The sequence below is a fragment of the Sorex fumeus genome, unplaced genomic scaffold, assembly GCF_029834395.1.
Source record: "Sorex fumeus unplaced genomic scaffold, SorFum_2.1 ptg000001l, whole genome shotgun sequence".
NCBI classification, from domain to species: Eukaryota; Metazoa; Chordata; class Mammalia; order Eulipotyphla; family Soricidae; genus Sorex; species Sorex fumeus.
In genome coordinates, this window is record NW_026606058.1 from 2284894 (window position 1) to 2301776 (window position 16883).

The window sequence follows — 16883 nt, forward strand, 5'->3', positions numbered from 1 at the left end:
ACCTTGGTGTCATTTATATCCTGTTGTTTTCCGCAAATCTGCTCTCTGTTCTCTGTCAGCAGCTGCAAATTGAAAATCCTAGACCAGCACTTAACAGAGTTGATCTCTCCATTGTCACCTTGCTCCTGGTGTTAGCATTTTGTGTTTTGTTCTCTTGCAGGGTGGGTGGGAGGGTGTCACACCTGGTGGTTCTCCCAGCTCTGTGTTCAGTCAGGTTGAAGCAGGGCCTCCTGCGTGCAGGCCTGTCCTCAGTTTCTCCTTAGGAAGCAGGTCTACTCCTGCCTCCCAGACATTTCCAAATTTCAGAGGAAAGAAAGGAGCCGAGATGCAACTCAGTGGCAGAGCAGATTCCTGGTATACGAGTCCCTGGGTTCTATCCCTGGAACTATATTTATTTACTTAATTTTGTTTAGGGGCCAGAGCTGGTGGTGCTCAGGGCTCACTCGTGGTGGGCTCAGACACCGTGGATGGTGCTGGGAATTCGACCTGGGTCAGCCATGTGCAAGGCAAGGGCCTTAAGCCCTGTTTTCTCTCTCCGGCTCACTGGAATATTTCTTCAGACTTTAGCTGAGAAGCTCGTGGGTTAGCATTTATTTTGAGGCCAAACCTACGGTGCTTGAGGCTCGTCTGAGGCATGGAGCTCAGGTCACTCCCTGTGTGTTCTGGGAAGCTTGGGGTGCCCGGGATGTAAGCTGAGGTGACAGCATGTGCTACTGGGATTGTCATTTTGTGGATTTTTTTTTTAATCTCAAAATCCATCGTGCAGGGGCTGGAGCAACAGCACAGCAGGTAGGGCGTTTGCCTTGCACGCAGCCAACATGGCCAACCCAGGTTCGATTCCCAGCATCCCGTGTGGTCCCCCGAGCACCGCCAGGGGTAATTCCTGAGTGCATGAGCCAGGAGTGACCCCTGAGCATCGCCGGGTGAGACTCCAAAAAAAGCAAAAAAAAAAAAATCCATCATACAAAGGTCTTACAGTTTTCCATGTGTAACTAATCAGTCATTCAAAGCCACCATCAAATGCAGCTGTTGGGGTAGGCACACTAATTCGCTAATTTTAGCATTAATCAGGGCTAAGCATGATGAATATGAGGATTCTGTTTCTGTCAAACTGCTAGATGCATTCCACAGCCAAGTGTAAATAGCTTTGTCGGTCATGAAAAGAACAGACTTTGAAATCTTACTTCATTCAAACTGGGCTCTGACATTTAGTAGCTCTATGATTTGGGACAAGTTATGTCATTTTTCTTGATCTAGTTTTCCCTGATTGAGATATTCTAGACCACAGTAGCATATGCCCCTCAATTCTAGCCTGAGGAATTTATATAAGCCATAATTGAATAGGTAACAAAAGTTATCTCTGCAAATGCAACTTTCCCCAAAACACAATATTCATTCATGCACATTTTATTTTATATGATGTTGGGTCTTACATTGAGAAAGAAACAAAATTGGACAATGAAGTGCTTGACTTGCCTAGAATTCCCTTTACCGCATAGGCTAAAGCGGTCATTTGCGGGGCTGGAGCGATAGCACGGCGGGTAGGGCGTTTGCCTTGCATGCAGCTGACCTGGGTTCGATCCCTGGCATCCCATACGGTCCCCCAAGCACTGCCAGGAGTAATTCCTGAGTGCAGAGCCAGGAGTAACCCCTGAACATTGCTGGGTGTGACCCAAAAAGCATTTAAAAAAAAAAAGAGGTCACTTGCATGGTCTCTTCAGTTGTAGTTGTGTAAATCAGAAAACTCAACCTGGTTTTTCACAAGTATTCGCACTTCATTTTGCTTTGTTTTTGTTTTGAAAGGCGAGCCATACCTGGTGATGCTCAGGGATCACTCCTGGTGGTGCTCAGGTGAATGCCAGGGATCGAACCCAGGTCAGCTGAGTGTAAGGCCAGCGCCCAACCCTCTGCCCTATGCTCTGGCCCTATTTTCTCCTGCTGCAGGAAGTTGGGTGAGCCATTCCGGTTGATTGAGCGTGAGAACTGTCCGAGTCCCGTCATCATTACTGAAACACAGAATGCTTTTGTCCTCCAGCTTCCAATCTGAAGTCCTCCCTCATGGTCTGGCTGGTGTCTGGCAGGCCGGGCTGCAACCAGCCCCGCCTCGGGAGTGCACACCGTCTTGGGTGGGGGTGTCGCGCTGTGGTGACCCTTTCTCTAGCTTCCCACGTGTCAGGAGCCCGGAGCTCCTCCATTGATTCTGCGCTCCACGGGGCCGATGGACTCATTTCCGCTCGGGTCCTGCTTCACAGTGGGGGTCCAGGGAGGCCCCCCTGCCGGTGCTCAAAGATCCAGGTGGGGTCTGTCACCTTCAAAGCCAGCCCCTTTAGCCCTGGGTGCTCCCTCTGCCTACTGCTAGTGACTTACGGCCACGTGTGGGTGTGCATCTCTGAAACGTGCATGTTCCTTTTCTTTGTGAGAGTTCTTAATGTCAGCATGTGATGGGACAGAGGCGATCGTAAGAAAGCGTGAACTCCTCAATGCCTCTTTTGCAGACCACAACACCCAAAAGGAGAGAGAGAACACAGGGGATTGCCCTGCCACAGAGACGGGGGGATGGGGGGATGGGGGTGGGAGGGATATTATCCATGGTGGTGGAAAATGGGCACTGGTGGAGGGATGGGTATCTGATCATTGTATAATTGAAACCAAAGCACAAAACATTGTAAATCTACAACTTTAAAAAATAAATAAAATAAAATAAAATAAAATAAAGGGGAAAAAAAAAAGCGTGAACTCAGCATGGCAGGCAAGGGCGACTGCTTGGAGCCCTCAGACGGGGCTGCTGCTCCTTTCCAGACTCCAGCTACCCACCTCCCTGAGCATCTTCTGGTAGATTAATATTATCTGTCTCTGCTCTTCCTTCCCTCTCCAGTTATGCAAGAATTGGGCCTGGACTGGAGAGAATACAGGGTGAAGGTGCTGGCCTTGCATGTGGCCAACTCAGGTGGCCCCAAGCAGAGTCCAGCCTCTAAACACTTTCAGGAGTGGTCCCAACCCCCCCAAATAATAGTACCTAAAAAAGAAGACAAGGGGACAACAGATAGTACAGCGGAGGGCGCCCTTGCCTTGCACGTGGCCAACCCACGTTGGCTCCCTGACGCCCGTTTGGCTTCCACAGCCCTGCCAGGAGCGACCCACGAGTGCAGAGCCCGGAGAAAGCGCTGCTGCGCGCGGCCCCAAACCAAAACCAGCCAAACAAGATAAAGGAGCCAGAGAGATATCGAGACAGGGGCTTGTCCTGCTCGCAGCCAGCCCTGGGGTGCTGCCTGCACTACCTGGTTTCCAAGCATTGCTGGGCACCTTCCACGGAACTGCTTCGTTTCCGGGGAGTCCCCGCAGCCCGTTGAGCTTCTATTAGGAGGTTCCCCCAAAATAATAATAAAAATAGTATCACTGTATCACTGTCATCCCATTGATTGTAGAATTACTCGAGCGGGCGCCAGTAACGTCTCTATTCCTCCCAGCCCTGAGATTTGATTTGATTTGATTTTTTTGTTGTTGTTTTTCTTTCTTTTGCTTTTTGGGTCACATCCAGCGATGCTCAGGGATTACTCCTGGCTCGTGAACTCAGGAATCACTCCTGGCGGTGCTCGGGGGACCATATGGGATGCTGGGAATCAAACCCGGGTCGGCCGCGTGCAAGGCAAATGCCCTACTCGTTGTGCTATCACTCCAGCCCCCCCAGCCCTGAGATTTTAGCAGCCTTTTCTTACTCGTCATTTCCCAACGATTGGAGGCTCTTTCGGGGTCAGGGGAGTGAGACCTATAGTCGTTACTGTATTTGGCATATTGAATACGCCATGGGGAGCTTGCCAGGCTCTGCATGTGTGGGCAGGATACTCTGGGTAGCTTGCTGGGCTCTCCAAGAGGCATAAATGGGTAGGAAGTGTCTTATAGTGTGTCGCGTCCGCGAGGTCCAGAAAGTGGCCTGGAGTGTGGCAGTGGAGGTCGGCTGCCGGGGCTGGATCCTTGGGGTGGGGAGGGCTCTCACCCACCCCACAGCCTGGTGCAGAGTCCAGTGGCATGGTTCTGGGAGCCTCCTTTTATACTGTCTGGGAGAAGCATCCTTGAGTTCTGGAGGTCGGCCGATGAGATTATCTGGTGCCGGCAGTGTGTGGCTTATGGGTGTGATCCCTGAATCACCAGAGACTGGGGGAAGCAGGCAGAGGATCTTTGTTCTGGTCCTGTTGAGTCCAGGGTCCAAGGTCACAAAGTTCCACATTATCTGGGTTCTGTGGGGCTTCATTCATGCGTGAAGTTCGGCCTGAGCATCCGGAAAGCGGCCTGGAGTGTGGCAGTGGTTGGGCAGTGGAGGTCGGCTGACGGGGCTGGGTCCCTTGGGGTGGGAAAGGCTCTCACCCGCCCCACAGCCTGGTGCAGAGACCAGGCTTGCATTGAAAAATGGGAGAAAGAAGATAAATGTATCAGGGTTTGTTGGGAGACCAGTCTAATGTGGTTTATATAATTTTGGTGCAGTATTTGGCACTTCATAATTATGGTGCCCAGGCTTACTCCTAGGGGTGCTCAGGGTACCCTAGGAAGTGCCAAGGATCAAACTGGGATTGGCTACTTGGAAGATAAATTCCTGACCCTTGTACTGTTCCTGTCATTATGTACAATTTCTAATGAAAGTTAAATGTATGTGTGGGGGCCGGAGCGATAGCACAGTGGGTAGGGCGTCTGCCTTGCCCGCAGCCGACCTGGGTTCGATTCCCAGCATCCCACATCTGCCGGAAGAGAGCAGTTCAGCTCATGCCACTACAGGAAAGGTTCCACACCGAGCAGTACCAGGAAGGAGACATCCGTCAGTGCGGGGTCCCTACCGAGCAGTGCTGGGCAAGGGCATCCATTAATACAGGATTTAAACTGAACAGTGCTGGGGAGGGGACATCTGGTCCAGGGCCCCGCCCAGAGCCGCTCACGTATGCCAGGCATGCCCGTCACATCTTCAGCTTTGTCCCCAGCCCAGGACAGTTTTGTTTGGTATTGGTGACACCACATCAGTGCTCAGAGCTCCCGCCTGCCTCTGCACTCAGGAATGATTCCTGGTGGTGCTTGGGGACCACATGGAAGTCAACGATCGAACCTAGGCCGTCTGCAAGCAAAGTAGGCTCCCTACCCGCTGTGCTATTGCTCTGACACCCCCTTTTAAAAAATTTTTGTTTGGTTTTGGGGCCACACCCAGTGATGTTCAGGGGTTTCTGGCTCTGCACTCAGAAATGAGAAGAGCTGTAAGAAGGCTGGAGACCTACACTGTGCTGTGTCTGTGGCAGTGATGGGGCGCAGGCCTCAGTGTGGAAGCACTGAGCTTAGAACCAGAACCTTATCATGTAGAAAATAGATTTCCAGGTTTTTGGGGGATTGGAGGATTGTGGCGGGGGGGTTCGGCCACACCAGGCTGTTCTCAGGGATCAGTCCTGGTGGGACTTGGGACCCTATAGGATGCCAGGGATGAACCCAGACCTACCCAGATTGAACCCAGGTTGACTGAGTGTAAGGCACGTTCCCTGCCTGCTCTACTATCTTTTGGGACCCCAGTGTCTTTCTTTTTTCTTTTTCTGGTTTCTGGGCCACTTGGCAGTGCCACGGCTTACTCCTAATACTGTGCACAGAGATAACTCCTTGCAGGGCTTGGGGGGCCATCTGCGGGTGCCAGGAATTGAACCCAGATCTTCCACATGCAAGACAGGCACCCTACCCACTGTACTATCTCTTGCCCCAGTGATTGTTGGCATTTAGTGCTGATGGGTCATTCAGTATCGCCCTTTGATAGGCAATAAGTGAATTTTCAAGAATTCAGCTTTCACTGCTGATTTGTTTTCTTGGGCTACACCCAGTGGCGTTTAGAGCTTACTCCTGGCTCTGCTCTCAGGAGTAACTCCTGGCGTGGCTCAGAAAATCATACGACGTTCAGCAAGGATCGAACCCAAGTCAGCTGCATGCAGGGCAAGGACTCTCCCCTCAGTTTCGTCACCCCAGCCCCTTGTTGTGGTTTTTGTTTTTCCCGTGGGCAGGGAGCACATGCAGTGGCACTCAGTAGCCATCAGGACCACACCTGGCAGTGCTCTGAGGGTGGTGTGTTGCCAGGGAGGACCCCAGGGTAGCTCCTGCTAGCAATATTCCTGGCATGAAACTTCAGATTTGTACCTTTTACCTTTACCTTTCTGAGAAATCGAGGTCCTGGGGTTAAATAAAGCCTCAAGGGTCATACTCCCTTACCACCGCTTAGCTTGGTATGAGATAAGCTTCATATGTTTCATGCTCTGCAGGGCCAGCCTAGAGAGTGGAGGCCGGAATGCTCAGCATGCGTATGTCTCCAGAGTGATCAGTGAGGGCGCCGTGTAGCCTGTACAGAGCATAGAATTTTTTTTTTAATCTACTTCAATTGTTTTATTTTGTTTGGGGGCCACACCCAGCAGCTTTCTCTGCACTCAGGGATCACTCCTGGCAGTGCTCGGCAACCGAATGGGATGCCTGGGATCAAACCCGGGCATGTTGACCACATGCAAGGCACGTACCCTACTCGCTGTACTTTCCTCTGGCCCCCTTTAATCCACCTTAAAGGGAAAACCGTTCAGTCTTTTTTTTTCTTTCTTTCTTTCTTTTTGGCTCACACCCGGCGTTGCATAGGGGTTACTCCTGGCTCATGCCCTCAGGAATTACTCCTGGCGGTGCTCGGGGGACCATATGGGATGCTGGGAATCGAACCCCGGTTGGCCATATGAGATGCTGGGCAATCAAAGGCAAACAAGGCAAGCGCTCTTCCCACTGTGCTATCACTCCAGCCCCCAAACTGTTCAGTCTTAAAGCAGATTTAACCCCCTGGCAATTGGTTTATGCCAGTTTGAATTAAAGAGCCAGATTAGGGGCTGGAGCAATAGCACAGCGGGTAGGGCGTTTGCCTTGCACTCGGCCAACCCGGGTTCGATTCCCAGCATCCCGAGCACCGCCAGGATTAATTCCTGAGTGCAGAGCCAGGAGTAACCTCTGAGCATCGCTGGATGTGACCCAAAAAGCAAAAAAAAAAAAGAGCAAGATTAAGTGGAGGACAGCGGAGATCTAAGGTTTTGCTTTACTAAGCCATTTTTCGTTAGCTTGGGTTCTGCACGGAGCCGCCTCTGCCTCTTACGAAATAGCTGGTCCACATCGCCGCAGTGATGCCTTGGCTGCTCGCAGTCCCACCCCGCGTTCATCCAGAGCTCGGGGAAGGATGCTTGCTGGATGAACTCCCCTCTCTTCTTCGGTTTTTAAATCTCTGGCAGATTTGCTTCGTTTGAACCATTAGGAAGAGGAACATAGATTTAGTCAGCACTAGAATAATTGGTTCATTAGCTGGATAAGACCAGAGAGTGATGAAGTTGCCCCTTTGTGTCTCTCGTAGTTTCTAGTTTGTTTGCCTGACTCCAGATACTTCAGATTGAAATGTTTAGTCTTAGGTTGGCAGATTTGGGGGACTGCAGGTGTCTTTGACTGATGCTGAGGTAGAATGAGTCAGAATGGCAGCCTGCACCACTAGAATTGGGCATCCCAGTAAGGGACACGCATGCCTCTACCCGGCCGGGGCACTGCGGTCAGTGTGCTTTCATCGTCTCTGGAGATAACGGTTCTGGCATTTCCAGTGGAGTGTGGCAGAGAACATTCTACATAAGAGTGACCTTCTGGTATTTAAACAAGTTTCAAATCAGGGCTGGAGCAACAGTACAGCGGGTAGGGCGTTTGCCTTGCACGCAGCCAACCCAGATTTGATTCTCAGCATCCCATATGGTCCCCCGAGCACTGCCAGGAGTACAAAGCCAGGAGTAACCCCTGTGCATCGCCGGGTGTGACCCAAAAAGAAAAAAAAAAGAAACCCAAACAAGCTTCAGATCTTTTATTCAGATAATTAAAAGGTTAGGACGTCATATAAATGGGGGAGGGTCACAAGTGGGCTCAGTATTCATTCATTAGGGAATCTCCTAGAATCCTCCGGCAATCTGCTCTGCCACAAATGAAAAGAGATCATTTTGATTTTTTTTCTGTCATCAACATTTGGGCGGTGGGTGAAAACATTCCTTCAGTCCTATTCAATCCTATTTTTCTTTCTTTTTTTACTCTCTCTCCAGCCTCAGTGATGTTTTTCCAACTGACAGTAATCACGAAATTCTCTACTCAGAAGCTGGAGCAGTGGTACAGCAGGTAAGGCACTTGCCTTGCATGCGGCTGACCCAGGTTCGGTCCCCAGCATGGTCCCCTGAGCCCCGTCAGGAGTGATCCCTGAGCACCGCCAGATGAGGCCCCACTGCCAGAAGCAATAAAGATCCATCCTTGGCCGCGTATGAGTGGGCAGCGTGGCAGAAGGAAAGCACCCTAGGAAACCTGTATTTGTGCTGGTTTTTCTGTTTGCGCTGTGGGGGAGTGCTGGGCCGCACCCACCCCCAGTCGTGCTCAGGGACTGCTCCTGACTCTGTTCCGGAGATGCTTCCGGCCGTTCTCAGTGGACCGTTTGTGGTGCTGTGGATCGCCCTGGGGTGAGCAGATGCAGGGCAAGTGCCTTCATTTCCACGCCATCGCATCGACCCCCTGATTGCCTCTTAAAATATTTATTGATTTTTAGTTTTTGGCCACGCCTGTCAGTGCTCAGTGCTTCCTCCTGACTCTGCGCTCAGGGATCGTTCCTGGTAGGCTCAGGGAACCGATTGTAGTGCCAGGGATGGAACCCAGGTCAGCTGCGCAGAAAGCAAGCATCCGCCCTGCTGTACCGTCGCTCTGCTCCGTTGCTTTTTGCTCTTAGGTAAATCACTTCTCCAAACGCAAGCGTCCTCATCTCGGCTGTGTTGATTTGATGTGTACTGTCACTCGGTCCCATTAAGGGAAGCAGTGCCTACTACCACGGTGGGTTTCTCTGAAGAGGCACAAGGAGAGTCTTGCAAAAAGTGAGACTGTATATATGAGACGTACTGAAATTGCTCAGTGGTAGTGGAGTGCTCCCGTTTCTTAGAAGCAAAGAAGACCTCAGTGTTCTCATTGAACAGACCCCAGTCATTGGCTGAATCCTCATGGCGGTGGGGAGGGCCGGAGTGAAGGCACAGTGCTCGGGCGCTGGTCTTGCGCAAAGCTGAACCAGGTTTCGTCCCCAGCATTACTGTTGGTCCCCTGGGCCTGAGGTTTGATTCTTGGCATCCCATGTGGCCCCGCAAACCCTGCCAGTAGTGTTCCCTGAGTGCAGAGCCAGGAGTAAGTCCTGAGTACTACCTGGCATGGCCAAAAAAAAAAAAAAGTTCATTCATATTGAAATCAGCCTTTTTTTTCCCATACTTTTATACTTAAAACTAACCTGTAGCACTGTAGCACTGTCCTCCCATTGTTCATTGGTTTGCTTGAGCGGGCACCAGTAACGTCTCACAACAAACTGTGAGACTTGTTGTTACTGTGTTTGGCTTATCGAATACGTCCCGGGGAGCTTGCCAGGCTTTGCCGTGCGGGCGAGATCCTCTCGGTAGTTTGCCAGGCTCTCCGGGAGGGGCGGAGGAATCGAACCTGGGATGGCCCCATGCAAGGCAAACACCCTACCCGCTGTGCTATTGCTCCAACCCATAACTAATCTGTAGTGAAAAGTATTAGTATCTCAGTGAAGACGTTTTAGAAAGTACTGTTCTTGGGCAGAGGGATACTTGGAGGGCAGAGCATATTCCTGGAAGCACGGCTCCCTGAACCCCACTGGGAGAGACCCCTGAGCACTGCCCAAAATAAAATATTGTTCCAGTGGACTCTATTTTCTTTTTTACTCTAATTCATGATTGCTTCTAAAAGCTTGTTTTTGCAAAGAGCTTAACCTAAATTTTTTTCAAGTCTCTTTACCCTTGAAACAATCAGTTTGCTTTCTATATTTTTCCTCTGTCTGGAATCAAACATTTTGTTTTTGGGCCACACCTGGATCACTCCTGGTGGAGTTTCGGGGGACCTAGGGGTAGCTGGGAATCAAACCTGCATGGTTGGCTGCCTACAAAGCAAGCATCCTCCCTGCTGTACGATCTTTCTGGCCTCTACATGTTAAATTTTTATTTTTGATCTGGGTGTCACATCTGGTCTTGCTTGCATGCTCTCCACAGCCTGTTCTTGGGGGTCACTCCACGGCAGTGTTCAGCGCCCAGCAGTGCCTCGCAGGTGGGGTCCGGGTCACCTGTGTGGAGAGCAGGAACCCCAAACCCTTGAGCCGTCTGTCTGCCCCTGCTCGGACACCTTTCTGCTCCTTCCCTTGTTCATCTGTTCACTTGTTCATTTGCGGCCACACTCAGCTGTGCTCAGGCTGTTTTCTTGGGGGCACTCCTGGTGGGGCAACCCTGTGCAGTGCTGGGATCAAGCCTCCCCTGCTGCGTGCCGGACAGGTGTCTTACCTGCTGCCTTCTCTCTCCAGTTCAAAATTGGATTTATGTTTTAAAATGGAAATTTAAATTTTTCTTTTGTTCTTTCTAGTCAATTCGGAGGAAGTCACAGATGGCTATTCTGTCAATTCATCAGTCCAGCATGTGGTAGGAGGTGTCGGCCAGAGAGTCATCACTATAGTGACCGATGGAGTTCCCCTGGGTAACATTCAGACAGCAGTCCCGACGGGAGGCATCGGCCAACCGTTCATTGTGACCATGCAAGATGGACAGCAAGGTGAGCTGCCTGCTTACTTATTTATGGGGGAGGGGTGCACCCAGCTGTGCTCCAGGGCATCTTCTGGTTCAGTTGGGATCCCTGCCAGCGGTATTCAGGGGACTGTGTGGTGTTGGGAACCAGCTCTGGCCCTCCAGCCTGGCAGACCATGTGCTCTAGCCCTTTAGTTTCTATCCTGGGCCCGCAAACCATCTATCAGAAGCTATTTCAGGGGCTCCAGGAACTGCTTAGTGAAAACGACCTGCCCTGCAAGCCCAAGACCACTTCAGTCCCTGGTGCCAGCCGCAGGTGGTCAGCCTGGCGTCAGCACCGTGACAGACAGCAGGGCAGGCCATCCCCAGGGCACAGCAGGGCGTGTGCCAGTCCACCCCTGAAAAGGCCTGTGCCCAGGAGTCTTGTTCACAGCACAGCGAGTACATGGAAGCAGCGAGGCGAGGGGGTCAGCACAGGCCCTGCCCATCAGACAGGCAGCACGGAGCTTGGAGAGATGGCTCAGCAGGCAGGGTGTCTGCCTTGCACATGGCCAGACCCGGGTTTCATCCCTGGGACCCCGTAGCATCCCCCGAGCACCATTAGGAATGATCTCTGAGCACAGAGCCAAGGGTAGGACGTGGGCGCCGCTGGGTGTGACACAGAGACAACAAAAGGCGACCAGAGGATGCAGAGAACTCAGGCGCGAGCCAGTGGCCCCAGGATCTCAAGCTCTGCTGGGGGAGACCCTGCCCCCACCCCCCGATCTGTGGGAGGTTGAAGGTCTGAGGAGACACGTGGCTGCGTGTAACTCAGTAGTAGATGCGTATCTTGTATGTGTGAAGTTCAGGATTCAGTACCACCAAGACACCAAAAATGTATTTTGGGGGGCCAGAGCGGGGGGGGCTCTTGCCTTACATGTAGCTTAGCACGGAGGCAGCCCAGGGTCGACTCGCCCCCTGTGAGCACCTCAGGGCGGCCCCAAAGCTGAAAAACAGGTGGGCACATGAATATCGCTGTCCTCAGCAATACAGGATACACAGCTGCTGTATCGGGGACTGTCTCTGAAAGAACGCACAGGAATAACTTTGATGACATTAGTTACTTCCTGGAAGGGCGACTTCGTGGTTGGAGATGGATGAGAGATTTTTCACTGTGTGTGTCTTTATGTACTTTTAATTTGGAGGTGCACCCCCAGCGGTGTCCTGGCATTACTCCTGGCCCCGTGGTCGCTCCTGGTGGTGCTCAGGGAACCAGATGCCGTGCCGAGGATCGACGGGCACAGCAAGCGCTGTGACCCCTGTACTTTCTCTGGCTCGGCTTTTAATTTTTGCCTCATGAATATATTACTTCTTCAAAAATATGTAAGTGGGGGTCAGTGAAGTAGTCGAGGAGGTAGGGCACTGGCATCTCATGCAGCCACTTTGGCCGACTCTGGTTAGATCCCTGGTGCCACATTTGGTTCCCTGAGCACTGCCAGGGTCACTCTTGAGTACGGAGCCAGGAACAAGCCCTGAATTACACTGGGGTTGGCCAGAAACTAAATAAGAAGTTGTTTTTCTAAGAAAAGAGAAGGAGCCGCTGAAGAGATAAAATAGCAGGAAAGGCACCTGCATGCAGCCAACCCAGATCTTATATCCTCCCCCAGACACCTCCAGGAGTGATTACCGAGCACAGAGCCAGGAGCTGCCCTGAGCACTGCCAGATGTATTCCCCCCACCCACCACCCCCGCCCCCTAAAAAGGAAGGAAACCAATTATTCCAGTTTAACTCCTGAGTATCGGAAGTTGGCGCTCTGAGCACGCGACTCTGGATGAGTGCTTACCTTGCGTGTGTGAGGCCCGTCTACTGAGTCCTCGGGACAGCAAGAACGTTGCGACTGTGGCTTGCAGCAATAGTATAGGGGCTAAGGCCCTTATTTCCAGCAGCGTACGGTCTCCCAGGCATCACTAGGCATGTCCCTGGCAGCCCCCAGTTACCACCGGGAATGACCCTGGCAGCCCCAGTGCCATGGAGCCCCAGTAGCACTCTCCGTGGCGTGAGCCTGGAGCAGACCGCCTGGCTGGCTGAGGGTAACTGGGAGAGACAGCCCCAGCACCCTTTGGGGGTCTCCTCCCCCGACCCCCACAAAAATCAGTGAATGCTGGAGGTCAGATCAGGAAGTGACTCCGAGGGCTGGAACACATGCCTTCAGGTCTCCAGACCCTGAGTTTGATTCCTGCCATCACAGTCGCCCAGCACCCCGGGGTCTGAGCAGCGCGGCATCGTGAGACCCAAACTCCCAGCCCTTGCGTCGCTGAGGATGGCTCCTGGGTCCCTAGCACTGCCTGGGAGGGCTCCAAGCCCCTCAGGATACCAGGGGCGGCAGGTCTGAGGGCATTGGAGGATGACAGAACGGACCTAGTATCGCTGCGAAAGGCCCCAGGATCTCAAGCTCTGCTGGGGGAGACCCTGCCCCCACCCCCGATCTCTGGGAGGTTGAAGGTCTGAGGAGACACGTGGCTGCGTGTAACTCAGTAGTAGATGGTGTCTTGCATGTGAGGCTCAGGGTTCATTCCCCAATACCACCAAGACACCAAAAGCGTATTTTGGGGGGCCAGGGCAGTTGTACAGCGGAGCGGCATGTAGCTCAAGATGTTTATCATGGCTGTTATATCAAGAAACAGGATTTTTTTTTTTTTTTTTGGTGTGTGTGTGGAGGTTGTTTTGTTTTTTCGGTTGGTTGGTTTTGGGTCACACCCAGAGGTCTTTGTCGCTTGCTGGCTCTGCGCTCTGGGATCATTCCCAATGCAGCTCTGGGGACCAGAGGGATGCTGGGGGGGATCAAACCTGGGTCAGCCGAGTGCAAGGCAAGTGGCCAGCCTGTCCCTTTACTTTTCCTTTTTCTACAGAGCTGGAAATCAGACCTAGCCCTTCCAGATTCAGAGCCGAGCAGGTTGTGTATGTGGGGAGTTAGCTCAGTGGTGGAGCACTGTCCATGGAGCACTAGTGTGAGACCCTTCAGAGCCTGAGCGCTCATGGGTGTTTGGCCTCTGTTTTTTATTTTATTTATTTTTGCATTTTGGGTCACACCCTGCCATGCACAGGGGTTATTCCTGGCTCATGCGCTCAGGAATTACTCCTGGCAATGCTCGGGGGACCATATGGGATGCTGGGAATCGAACCCAGGTCAGCCGCGTGCAAGGCAAACGCCCTACCCGCTGTACTATCACTCCAGCCCCTGTTTATTATTTTAAAAGGGCATGGGCTGGAGCGATAGCACAGCCCAAAAAAGCAAAAAACAAGAAAAAAAAAACCTTAATTTTTTTTTTGGAGAGTGGCTCACATCTGTCTGCTTGTGGCTCTGTGTTAGGTCACTCATGCTGATGCTTGTGGGCCGTGTGCAGGGCAGGAGATCAAACTAGGATTGACTGTACGTAATCAAGAGATAGTACAGTTAACCTCTGGACCATCTCTCGTCCTTGCCAAGAAGTTCATGTAAATGTTTTAGATATCTTTAGTCGAGTTCTTCCTGCAGAAATATGTTATTCATGGCATAAATTGGTCAGAGTCTTATAAGCTATGCTCAGTCAGACATCTCTACACAGGAGCTTTAACTTGGGGCCTACCTGCGTGGCTTTAAGACAGAAATGTTTACTCTTGGGGCCAGAGAAATAGTACAGTGAGTAGGGCATTTGCCTTGAACGTGACCAACCTGGGAAGTTCCATCCCCGGCATCCCATGTGATCCCTGAGCACCACCAGGAATGATTCCTGAGTGCAGAACCAGGGGTAATCCCTGAGCATCACTACGTGTGACCCAAAAAGATGACAAAAAAAAAAAGTTCACTCTCCTTTTTTGTGTTTGGGCCACATTTGGTTGGCAGTGCTCAGGGCTCACCCCTGGCTCTGCATTCAGGAATCTCTCCTGGTGAGGCTTGTGGGGCCATAAGAGGTTCTAGGGATCACACCCAGGTCAGCTGTGCAAGGCAAATGCTCTACCCGCAGTGCTCACTGTTCAGCAGCCCTTGTTCTTCCTTTTTGAGACCGTTTTTAGTGTTTCTCTGTCTCTTTCTACAAGGCCATGACTTATTGATTTCAGAATACAAAGGAATGTGAAAAATAAGAAGTAAGGCCTAGTTCTATGCTTTTTATGCTGAGGGTCCAGTCAGCCCCCAGCACCAAGCCAAAAGCAACGCCAAGCACTGATAGGTGTAGCCCCCAAAAAGAAGGAGGAAGGGGCTGGAGATTTCAGCAGGCCAGACTCTTGTTTACTTGTCTAACTGGGGTTGAATCCCCAGCACCACAAAGGGTCCCCCGAACCCTGCCAGGTGTGAAACTGGGGCAAAAAAGAAAGAAAGAAAGAGCGTTTTTCAGTCCATTTCCCGATTCAAACCCAAAAGCTCTCTGTTTTCCTACCTAATCCGCCTCTTCCGATGGGCATCCCTTGGCTTGTAGTTCTCACGGTGCCTGCCAGTCAGGCTGCAGAGGCGACTGTCGCTGGAGAGGAGGCGGCGATGGAGAAGTGGCCGTCCACCAAGAAAGCCCGGCTCACGGAGGTGCCCACGAGCAGCGTGGAGAGCAAGGTAATAACCCTCGCACTGCGGGAGCGTCTCGCGCGCGCAGGCACGTGCCCTGCTACTGCCTCTGCTCCCGGTCCCCAAGCCGTCCTTCCAGGCATGAGCCTCACCCTTGTCCGTCTCCCCCCGCCCCGGACGGTAACCCGGCCCGCTTTTCCAGGTGGGCGCCGAGAAGGAGCTGCTCCAGCGGCAGCTCCAGGAGGCCAACCGGAGAGCCCAGGAGTACCGACACCAGCTGCTCAGGAAGGAGCAGGAAGCCGAGCAGTACCGGCTCCGGCTCGAGGCCATGGCCTGCCGGCAGCCCAACGGCGCGGACTTCGCTGTGGTCGAGGAGGGGACTGAGGTCAGCACCGTGGTGGTGACGGAGAAGGAAGAGGAAGAGAGCAAGCCGGGGATGCCCGGGACAGCGGCGGGGCCCGTGGAAGCCGTTTCCTCGTAACAGGCCGCCGCGGCCGTCTCAGCCTCCCTCCCGCTTCCTGCAGGGGAACCCAGAGTGCCTCGAGGAGACGGCTGGTCGGGGCTTGGTGCCGCTCCACTGTGAACCAGAAGGCCAGGTTAGGGGCCTCTTCTGACGGGCCCGACGAGTAAGGACCAAATTGCTCGAGCTGTCAGTGCTTTGAAACTAGAGGTCAAATAATGCTGCATGTGTGCATCGGTTGTTTTTTAAGTAGCCGACTTCCTAGCACCAGGCTTGATGATGACGAACGTAGCCAGAGCTTTTTACCAGCAGACCAGCAAGTTACCTGAAGACGTGCCTTATATTTTTCGTGTGCACCTGTTAAACAAAACAAAACTAATTGGGCGGCTAGACGCCAGCTCTGGGCAGAGAAGGACTCGCGGCTGCTTCCAGATAAGCGGGTCTTCCCACCGGCCTTGATTCCACTGAAAACAGATTTTCTGCTCGCCTCACTGTGTCTGCATCTATGGTGTCCTAAGCTCAGATGCCGTTTTAAGAAACCAAAACAGAGATTTCGAAAACTGGAAAAGAAGGAAAACTTGTTTATGTGGGAGAAACGTCTATAAGTTCAAAATTCCTCCGGGCTGTGCTTCCTCTTGCTCCAAGTGGCCAAGAGGGGGCCTCTGGGCTTAGCAAACGGTCTGGTCTCTGGAGACACACTTTGCTCTGGCTTGATTTTATAGAACTGAGAGGAAGGAGTGTAAGTCAGCTGGTAGAGCAACTTGCTTCCGAACATTTATTTAGATAATGTCATACTTTAATAGCAGCTCTTAATTTCATAAGGTTCTGTGGCTTTTTCTGATTGTGCCTTTCTGTAAGCTTACAGGGTTTTTTTTTGGTTTTTCCACTTTTTTCGGTTTTGGGGCCATGCCCAGCATTGCTAAGGGCTTACTCCTGGCTCTGCTCAGGGATCGTTTCTGGCAGGGCTTGGAGACCATGTGGAGTGCCAGATCTACCATATGCGAGACAAGTGCCCTACCGTACAAGCTCTGTGACCCACTGGCTTGTTTGTTTTGATTTGGGAGCCTGACAGAGCAGTGCCATGCACTCAGGATTTACTCCTGGCGGTGCTCGTGGGACCATATGGGATGCTGGGAATCGAACCCGGGTTGGCCGCGTGCAAGGTAAACGCCCTACCCACTGTGCTATCGCTCCAGCCTCCTCAAGGCTTTCTCCTAGCTCTGCACTCAGAAACTACTCCTGGCTGGGCTCAGGAGACCATATGGGGCGCCAGGGATCAAACCCAGGTTGGCTGCA

General features: G+C 52.2%; 1 protein-coding gene across 1 annotated transcript in view; it reads left to right on the plus strand.

The window, feature by feature from the left end:
- Positions 1 to 15608, plus strand: part of GABPB2 (GA binding protein transcription factor subunit beta 2) — a 36526-nt gene extending 20918 nt beyond the window's left edge. Inside the window, exons 6-8 of the mRNA XM_056113450.1 lie at positions 10456 to 10641; positions 15048 to 15175; positions 15330 to 15608. Of these exons, the coding sequence (XP_055969425.1) occupies positions 10456 to 10641; positions 15048 to 15175; positions 15330 to 15608 (593 nt within the window). The remainder of the gene's footprint in view (positions 1 to 10455; positions 10642 to 15047; positions 15176 to 15329) is intronic.
- Positions 15609 to 16883: the final 1275 nt, after the last annotated feature.